Source organism: Carassius carassius, chromosome 8 (assembly GCF_963082965.1).
Source record: "Carassius carassius chromosome 8, fCarCar2.1, whole genome shotgun sequence".
NCBI classification, from domain to species: Eukaryota; Metazoa; Chordata; class Actinopteri; order Cypriniformes; family Cyprinidae; genus Carassius; species Carassius carassius.
The window spans coordinates 33,453,362-33,463,244 of record NC_081762.1 but is presented as its reverse complement, the minus strand read 5'-3'; the positions used below and the strand labels follow the sequence as shown (position 1 = coordinate 33,463,244).

Below are 9,883 nucleotides of genomic sequence, written 5' to 3'. Positions count from 1 at the left end.
GTTTGCCATTTAATAATACCAATCAGATTTAATTTTATTTTAATAAATGCCATAATGTCAGCTGAAAACATTGTAATTGTGTCTTAACCACGAAACCATTTAAACAGGTCATCCTGTCATGCCGGTGACTGCGTGGCTGCAATAGATGCATTTTGCAGCATTAAGGTTAACGAATAATCAGTTAATTGATCATTAATTTAAACGACGATTGATCATGGAAATGATCGAAAATCTCTAACCCAACATAACAAAAAACGTGAGCAGATCTCCTCTATATTAATCTTGTGCAAAAACGCATAAAATAACTTCATTTCAGCGTTTACTCTCCATACAGACTCTGAAGCAAAGCATGATGGGAGCCAGAAATCTGTTCTGCTTAATCCGTTAGAGCTCAGATAACGTTTTTTGAACTTTCAGCAATGTTTAAGTGAAATACAGTGTGCATCTTGTGGCCATCAGTAAAGATGTAGTGAGGTTCTAGAGCTCATCTCAAAGCCCAGATAGTGATGGCAGCACTGCTTCTGGAGCAGATCCATGATAAGCACATGTTATCTGTCTGTCTCCTGCAGTGGTTCTGTCTCAGTCCGTGTGTCTGGCTTCTGCTCCCGCTGTTGTTAAAATGGAGCCTCTGTCTCCCAGCATGCCTCACTGCACCAGCCCCTCAGCCCCGGGCCCCAGCAAACCCATCATCCCAGCGTCCAGTCTGCCCGGACACGGCTGCGCAGACATCAACGTGAGTGACTTCATGAAATAATCAGATCTTCTGCTTACTGTCCAACAGGATTTCTGTTCAGAAGAGAGAGTCCAAACCGTGAAATATGATTTTCAAAGCCATGCTGATGAAAACAAATTCATCGCACTGACTGACATTTGCAAAGCATGTGCGATCTCTCTATAAAGTAAATGTAGAAAAATACATTATTGTGAAATGTCTGGGTGAGATTCACACAAACATAATCCGTTATGTCTTACTCTTCATATAGATCTGTCTCAATGCTAATCAAACATTGAAAGAAAAGTTAACAAGCATCTTTGTTCTTATTTTTAACAACAAAGATAAAAACAATGAAAAGCTATCTTGTGATTTAATAGTAAAGTAAGACTTAAACTCTTTTTATCAAAATCAACACTGCTGACTCTAGCGCCATCAAACGTCTGAAGCTCAGTCTTTTTTTTTGTCTGATTCCAACAAGTCACATAATTGTGAAGGTATTTTAATAAACTCATTTTTAGGCAACATTTGCTTATTCCGACTGGTTTGAGCAGCACGGGTCGCACCGTTTGATCGGCGATGCACATATGCAGTGGGTCAGTGAATGCACTCGTCTGCTCCTCAGATGAAGGTTTTGAAGAGGCAGCAGCGCATGATCAAGAACCGGGAGTCAGCCTGCCAGAGCCGCAAGAAGAAGAAGGAGTACCTGCAGAACCTGGAGGCGCAGCTGCGGGAGGCGCAGCAGGAGAACGAGCGTCTGCGCAGGGAGAACCAAGCGCTGCGACTGCGGCTCGCCGGGAGAGAGGTCAGACGCTGATCCTGCAGAGGAACACTGCACACTTACAGAGCTTTCCATGCTGTGTGTGTCTAACTGTGTGCTGTCCCAAACAGGCCGCTGAGTCCGGCAGCAACAAGGGAGCGCTGTGTGTGATGGCTCTGTTCCTCTTCATCACCTTCGGCCCCGTCAGGTACACCAACACACTCCAAACTCATTAGCAAAGATCTCCCAGTTCAGATTTGATGTGGCGAGCGTTGCTCACTGTAGCAGAGTCCGGTTTTATACTGCGCCGCAAAAATAGCAGGAATATTGAGCAAATGATGGAGGAGGGAGGATCTGAAACCAGAGAAGTTGAGCATGTTGGTGTTCATTATTATTTAATAATGAATCCATTATTTACTTGGGTCTTAAAATTAAAAGGTGCATAGATGTAAGCAAAACAGACTAATATGTCTTCTTGTAAAACGTGAAAACAAGATCGCAAATTCAAAAGTGAAAGCATCCGAAGCCTGGCTTATAACACGGTAAAAGAGGAATAACACTGCTGATGAAAAAGAAACGGCATTGGACTGAATCGCTGTAATAACTGGGCTGCTTGACCTATTCAGACACGTATATGGGTCAAAGATGAAGAGGGATTTTCAAGCCCCATAATATGTAATATGTTTGAGCAAATAGGTTTTAGCATGATTTACAGAAGACAGCCACTGACATGTCATTCAGAGTAACAATGGTTCATATACCAAAACATCATCATCTACTGAATATTAAAAAAAAAAATCAATAGATGACACTATCACAAGTGCAGCACCCAAACACTACGTCTTTAACAGTCTTTGTCACTATCCTTCAAAGTACTAGATTTTACCCAGTTTTCAGCAAGAAGTGTTCAATTATTTAAAATCTAATAAAACTTCAGTAACATGTTTCATTTGTACACTAATACGATTGTTAGGCTGAATGACGATGGAACATTATTTCACCCGTGATGTGGATCGCCTTGTCCCCATTTTAATATTTTATTTCCACAAAGGTTGTTTGAAACGTCAAAGTAGATACTTTACTTGCACGGTCATTATGCTTTATAAAATCACTTTAGAAAATGTAATTTGATGCAGACACCAGATGTCTTGTTTCATATATAAATCTGAGGTCTGCGTCAGCCTTATCAGCGGCGATTGTGTGTCATGCTGTGTCTCTCCTGCAGTTTGAGAGACAGGACGCTGGAAGCTGGACTGCAGGAAGCTGCTCCGCTGACAGGAAGACGTCTGTTGGAGTTTGAGACGTCTCAGGAGCTGAGCCGGAGACGAGCGAGCGAGAGACAGACGGACCGAGAGGAAGAAGAGCGCTGGGGCAAAGGAGAGCTGGACAAGAAAGCTGCTGCCTCGTATCAGTTCAGGTGAGATGACTGTCCAGAATCACACACACACACACACACACTCTCACTCAGAGCTGGTGTGTTTGTCCTGCAGGAATCAGAGCGGTGTGTTCAGTGACGTCAAAGACCTGCTCCTGGAGGACATAGACCGATACTTCTCTGACTGCAGACAGTTCAACCGCTCCGAGTCCGTCAGGTCAGTGCATCCTGGACACATACACACATCTCAAACTTGAGTCTGTCCATCTCACCCCGTTTTTATCGTTCATTATCCAGACAGTAAATCAATCATCTGATCAGTTTTAAAGACACTACCAGTGAGTTAACCATTCTTACGTATATCTGACTCTGGAGCACAAAACCAGCAGTATTATTTTTATAAATGTTTATGCATCATCTAAAAGCTGAATAAATCATCTCTTCATTGATGTGTGGTTTGTTAGGAGAACAATATTAGTCTGAGATACAACTATTTGAGAATCTGGAATTTGAGGGAGCAAAAAAATCTAAATATTGAGAAAATCATCTTTAAAGTTGTCCAAATGAATTCTTATCAATGTATATTACTGATCAAAAATTAAGTTTTGATATATTTACAGTAGGAGATTTTACTAAATATCTTCATGGAACATGACCTTTACTTAATATCCTAATGATTTTTGGCATAAAAGAGAAATTGATAATTTTGACTCATACAATGTATTGTTGACTATAGCTACAAATTTCCCTGTGCTACTGATGACTGCTTCTGTGCTGCAGGGACACAGATGAAATCATTTTTTATTAAATTACTATTCTATAAAATCATGATACCAAAGAATGAGTGGGTGTGACCAGACTTTTGATTGACAGTTAATAACTATTAGAAAGTAATATGTTGAGTTCTTTCTTTTTAATTTCCCTGTTGTTTGTCTTTTTAAGGGACAGTACATTTTATACTTGTGTACCGTTCACATCTAAGATTGGTTCACTCTCTCTGTTTCGGCGTCAGGTTGGCAGATGAGCTGCGTGGGTGGGTCCATCGCCATCAGATCAACAGGAAGTCTGATGGAAAGGCCAAGGGGGTGAAGAAGACTAAAATAGCTCAGGTGTGAAACCACAGCTGCTCTGTGACTCTGCAAGCTTTCTCATATCATACAGACTCCCCTCATTCCCCTCAAAGCCCCACAATCCAGTGCAGTTCAGGAAGTAGAGCAGCGTTTGCAGCAGAACAGAGATGAGCTGCCCCACAGTGACACATTAGTGCTTTGTTTATGCTAGTGCTGTCTAACTATTAATCGCCATTCATTGCATTCAAAACAAGTTATTGCTTACATACTGTGTGTGTGTATTATTTATACATACACATGCATTAATATTTTGTATAATGTTTATATATTAAATATGTTTATAAGTAATATAAATTATATGTATGTAAATATTTTCTGAATGCACTTGTATACAGTGTTGGGTATAGTTACTTTGGAAAGTAGTTAGTTAGGTTACAACGTTACCACCAATTAAAAGTAATCAGTTATGATACAGCGTTACCTATTCATAAAAGTAACGCGTTAGAGTACTCATGCGTTAGCAAAAATTAAAAGCCGTTTGCAGCGGCTCACACATGACAGACATAGCCCCCGGTCCCTTTAAATGCACCTAGAAGTCGTGACTCCCGACAATGAATAACGTCAGTCATCCGACTAAATGAACACTGCAGGATAACAATAACAGGAAAGACAGTCAGCAATAGGCTATTCCACATGGCGTTTTATTTATTTATTATCACAGAACATATTATTAATCAAAATTCGCACCTACCCAGCCCGGGTAGCCTAGGCTACTGTATATTATGAGCACCACAAGATAACTCCTGATTTTTCTTTAACTTTAAATAATGCAGTTATCAAAGTACAAGTATGCTTACTTGTAAACACAACCTTAAACAGGCTTGCAGATTTAAATCCATTTAGAAATGATGAACAACCAGCCAGCCAACGATCTAACAGAAATTAACAGCTGCCTGTCAAACAAACATGATAACAAACCGAATTAAATCCTTCACTGCCACACAGGCAAATGACAAATCGCTTAAAAGCCGAACTAATTATTATTAAAGTGTCACTCACAGTCACAAGCCTAAATTCGCTTTAACACAGTCCATAAACCAAACGCTGTCCTCTCTGCCATCTTGCCCCCCCCCCCCCCCCCCCCTCCCCACACACAGGGTCAGGCGCAGGGCACAGAAGTATCACAGCCATTGACTTTACGATCACAGAGCTTCGGCTCCGCGGATACATCGCAGGTGGTCTGACAAAAAACAGGCTGCAGTTGGGATTTTCCTTTCCTTAAAATAACGGATTACTTTATTTAAAAAATAACGAAGTTAATGATTACTTACGCACGAAACTAACGCGTTAAGTTACACATTTCAGGAAAAAAGTAATTAGAGTACTCTAATTAGTTATTAGTAATTAGTTACCCACAACACTGCTTATAAATACATAATACATATACACAGTATGCACACACACATTATATGAACACAAGCTTTTATTTGGGATGTGATGGCAGGTTTGACAGCACTAGATCACACGTGTTCTTTCCCTCTCATCAGCAGAAAGCTCAGCACAGAAAGACGAACTTCTCCAGGTACCTTCCAATTCAGGCTCATCGCTCCATCGAAAGGTAAGCACAGAGCCAGCCTCGGAGTGAAACGAGTGCTGGAAATGTTTAGTGTGATTAATATGTTTCTGGTGTGTCCTGGCAGTCAGCTGCAGGTGCTGCCCGGGCCAGAGATCAGCTACAACGACTTTCTGGACGCTATCGACCGGCGCGAGGACACTTTCTATGTGGTGTCATTCAGACGGGTAAGAGACCTGGAGACAGACACACTCATCTGTCTCTCTCTCTCTCTCTCTCTCTCACTCACTCTCATCCCTGACTCCTGCAGGATCACCTGCTGTTACCCGCCATCAGCCACAATAAAACCACTCGGCCCAAGATGTCTCTGGTCATGCCTGCCATGGCCATCAACGGTGAGTTTAGTCATTTGTGTATTCGCTCATGTCTCGTGCAGCTTTGCTTTCACTGCATAAGTAAGCAATAATGTACTCCAGGCCGTGCTGGGGTGCGTTTCCCAAAACCATGGTTGCTAACTAAGTTGGTTTGCAATGCAATTTCCCATTGCCAACCAACTAAGTTGCTAACCGGTTTTGGGAAACGCACCCCTGTATGGTGAATAAATCACGTCTAGGGGCGTTGTTAGGCTCAGGGTGAAGCGGAGTGACTGCATCTCCTTCAGCCGTGATACAGCACGGCCTGGAGTACATTATTGCTTTTATAAAACATTTACCACACAATAAAAAACATTAACCAGAAATGTATGTATTTAAATGTTACTTTTTTTCCAAGCAAGTTCGTTAAATGCTGTCCTTCTGCTAAAAAATAGTTCCTGACAGCAAGCGTAAACCGCAAGAGTATTCTGAACATGCCTCATCTAAAGGAGCTCAAATAAAAACAGAGAATAGGAGCTCTATCATCCTCGGTGTCATTATACATATGCTTATCTCTCAGCATGAGGAAATGTCTGTTTTCAGTCTTTGAGTTTTAAAACAGAGCGATTCGCTGCACGGTGCGAGTTAGGAAGCGCCATTACATTATAAACTGATAGACATACAGAATCATACCTGAAACAGAAAACTAATAACTACAGAAATATTCCCTCCTCACTTGGGGAAACTGTAGGCAACATTTGTCGGCTTGAGAAGCGTTTGTTAGAGTGATCCACAGAACCGTTGGGTGAAGCGGTAATAGCTGTGCTGTATCGTGAATAAAACACTGCTGCTGACCAATCAGAATCCAGGAATGGAAAAATTAACATCCACCTTTCAGAATCTGCTAAATTTAAATTATTTCATATAGACAGGTTATTACACACATGCCAGATATTAAAAATGAAAAGATTATTATTGTGATCGCCCATGGCTGCCTCACCTCCGGAGGCTTTGGTGGAACCCAGCTTGTCCCGTAGATGGGAGAAGCAGTCAGTCTTGGCACTTGCAAATCATCTCCCGTGTAAATAGTCAATCCGTCATGGCACGAGTGCAACTGGAGGATCACGCCCATTACTCATTAAGTCAGACTAGCGGAAGAGGATTTGGACATGCCTTAAGTGCACCTGCGCAGTGTGCTTTAGACTGTACACTTAAATCCTGAAAGTAGGGCCCTTGATCTTGATTATCTTCCTAAAAAAATGTATCAAGTTTATTAACCACATACATTGTCATTGAATTTGTGTGTGTGTGGTAAACAGCACAAAAATCTGTGTGAAAGCAAACGGACTGGCTACGAAACGCTGCTATTGAAGCAGAATCTCTCCGCAGAGGTCACTGAACACGTTCACATGTTGGCGGAGAAATCACATGCGCACGGTTGCCAGGTTGAAAAGATCAGTTTAACCACTCAGAAAATGGTTTGATTTAAGGAAAAACTTCTGAAACTCTTGACATCTGAAATTGTTACCAATGCAAGAAAATGAAATGTTTCCAGGATAATCAAGCAGCGGCTGATTGGAGAAATCGTGATGCAGCTCTAGTTGAGTGTTGTTTGGAATGACGTGAGTGAGTGAATGATGAGTAATGTGTCCCGTGTGTAGATTCGGTGTATAACTCGTCTCAGGGCGGCTATGAGATGATGATGCAGGTGGACTGTGAGGTGATGGACACCAGGATCATCCCAATCAAGTCGTCTGTAGTCCCGCCCTCCCTCAGAGCCCCGCCCCCTGCCCCGCCCCCTCACCACCACCGCAACCACAGCTCCCTGCGCAGCCGGCCCCAGCCCCTGCAGAGACGGAGGAGCGCGGGTTACTTCATCAGCCAGAGCGGCTCCGACTGAGACCTCACAGAGACGGCACTTATTAACGCAGGCCTTTCCACTTCCTTCCCCTCCTGTTAGCGCGGCTGTGTTTGTTCCTCTGTCGTCTGTCACTTTTTATACAAACGTTGTTTTTTTTTCTTTTATTTTTTTTTTTTTTACAGATTTTTATTGAGATTATTTAAAAACTATGTGCTTCTATTGGATGTGTGATTCTAAATGTACATTTGAATATAATTTAATGATTTTGTATGTATTCTTGTCCATCACAGTCATGCATTTCTGCTTATATATATATATATATACTGTGCTCTGTCAGGTCCAGTATGAAGCTGCTGGTTTCCCGGAGGATTTCTCTTTTTGTCACTGAACCTGATGGCAGAGATCATTTTTGACATAAATAATAAGATTTTAAGCTATCACAGGATCTCCTACCGTCTTGAATGTGTGGCTGCTTGTGTCCCGAACCGCTAACATCTCCACTCATGCTTAAATAAACTCAAGGGACTGTTGTAAATACTTAGTTTTGATTAGTGAAGGAGTTGTGATGTACCAGCCGCTGATATCGGTTCAGTTGTCTTGTGTTCAGAAGCAGAGCTGAGTCTGGAGCTGCATTTTCTCTTTCCCAGAAGTGCTTTTCTTCTTTTTGAAGATGTGTTTTCTTGTAGCCTCTGATCTTCATGGCTTCTGTTCAAATCTAGCTCCGTCCGTCTGTGATGATGATGATGATTTGTGTGTCTGAAACTGTCCCATGATGACCTGCTCTTGCATGCTTCAGTTTTCTGTGATGGAGAGATGTTGTATGAAATGTAAACCTGTTTTTTTTTACTTTATTTAAATGAGCTTTCATTAGGGAAACACTTCTCTCATTTTCTCTCTCGGTCTTGTATGAGAATTTTGAACTACTGTCTTTATTTGTAGAAGAGAAAATAAATTTGATAAATAGTTTGTAGTGAGTGATTGCAGCATTTCTTTTGGAGGAGCCATGAGAAAGCAAGAGAAGAGCGTTCAGCACGATTAAACATGATCATGAATCTCCTTTGTCTTGCTCTTTGGCTCTTCAGTTGCTCTTCGTTTCCCCCATCATGAACAGAAATATGAAAATGGTTCAGAATTGATGGAAATATTTTACACATCTATATATCACTGTGCAGTTTCTCTCTTTACTGTCAGACAGTTTTTAAGTGTTGTTTCATTGTGTCATGTTTTTTTTTCTTCTTTGTAGTCTTCCCTTTCTGCCAGGTTTGCATATGCAAATTATCTAAAAACAAGTAGAAAAACATGATGCGATTTCCTGCAGAAAAAGGGCGCTAGAGATCATACTAGGTAAGTTTAAATCGTAGTCCATCAGTTCTGAAATGAGTATATCAGTACTGCTGTGTGTGTGGTTTGAGGACACACATAATGGCATGGGTATGATGGAGGTATTACAGTGTGAAGATCATTTATGAGGACACTTTCGGTGTCCCCATAGTCCAGAAGCCTTATAAATCATTCAGAATGAGTTTTATTTTGAAATTCTAAAAATGCAGAACATTTCCTGTGAGGGGGTAGGTTTGAGTGTAGGGTGAAAGAAAATACAGTTTGTACAGTATAAAAACCATTATGCCTAATTAAAGTTCCCATAAATCTTAAAAACCTGTGTGTGTGTGTGTGTGAGAGAGACTGTAATGTGGAAACACCAAATATCACATGACCAGTTAACCTGTTTAAGAACCTTTAGAAACATAATATCTACTACTGTATAAATATACTTCATTTGGAAATGAGTGATTGTGACATATGATGTTAAATTGTCACAATACTCCAAGAGTAGTGCAGCAGACATCACTTTTTTGTAATAACTTTGGCAGTTTGCAGTTGGAAAACATTACCTGTGACATTAAATCTGACAGATTAAAAGCCTCATGACATAATTTCACGTGATGAGGGCTGATGTCACGACTCACGTATGGAAGATCTCATTACTGTACTGCCAACTTCTCCATTCAGCTGCAGCGTGGGGCATTGTGCATGGGCAATGTCTGGGGTTTTCAGTCCCTTTGATCATTTTTCTATCATGCAAGACATACATGGTGTCTGATTCCATTTAGAGAGGGAAGAAAACATCTTCTGTATAGACATCCAGCAAGAGGTTGAGGACTTGGATCATGTTCTTCAG

General features: G+C 41.1%; 1 protein-coding gene across 1 annotated transcript in view; it reads left to right on the top strand.

The window, feature by feature from the left end:
• The window catches only part of atf6b (activating transcription factor 6 beta), a 17,798-nt gene extending 10,054 nt beyond the window's left edge, over window positions 1–7,744 (top strand). Inside the window, exons 8-17 of the mRNA XM_059556943.1 lie at window positions 543–733; window positions 1,338–1,517; window positions 1,604–1,680; window positions 2,698–2,889; window positions 2,963–3,064; window positions 3,860–3,956; window positions 5,468–5,535; window positions 5,618–5,717; window positions 5,801–5,885; window positions 7,505–7,744. Of these exons, the coding sequence (XP_059412926.1) occupies window positions 543–733; window positions 1,338–1,517; window positions 1,604–1,680; window positions 2,698–2,889; window positions 2,963–3,064; window positions 3,860–3,956; window positions 5,468–5,535; window positions 5,618–5,717; window positions 5,801–5,885; window positions 7,505–7,743 (1,331 nt within the window). The 3' untranslated portion in view covers window position 7,744. The remainder of the gene's footprint in view (window positions 1–542; window positions 734–1,337; window positions 1,518–1,603; window positions 1,681–2,697; window positions 2,890–2,962; window positions 3,065–3,859; window positions 3,957–5,467; window positions 5,536–5,617; window positions 5,718–5,800; window positions 5,886–7,504) is intronic.
• Window positions 7,745–9,883: the final 2,139 nt, after the last annotated feature.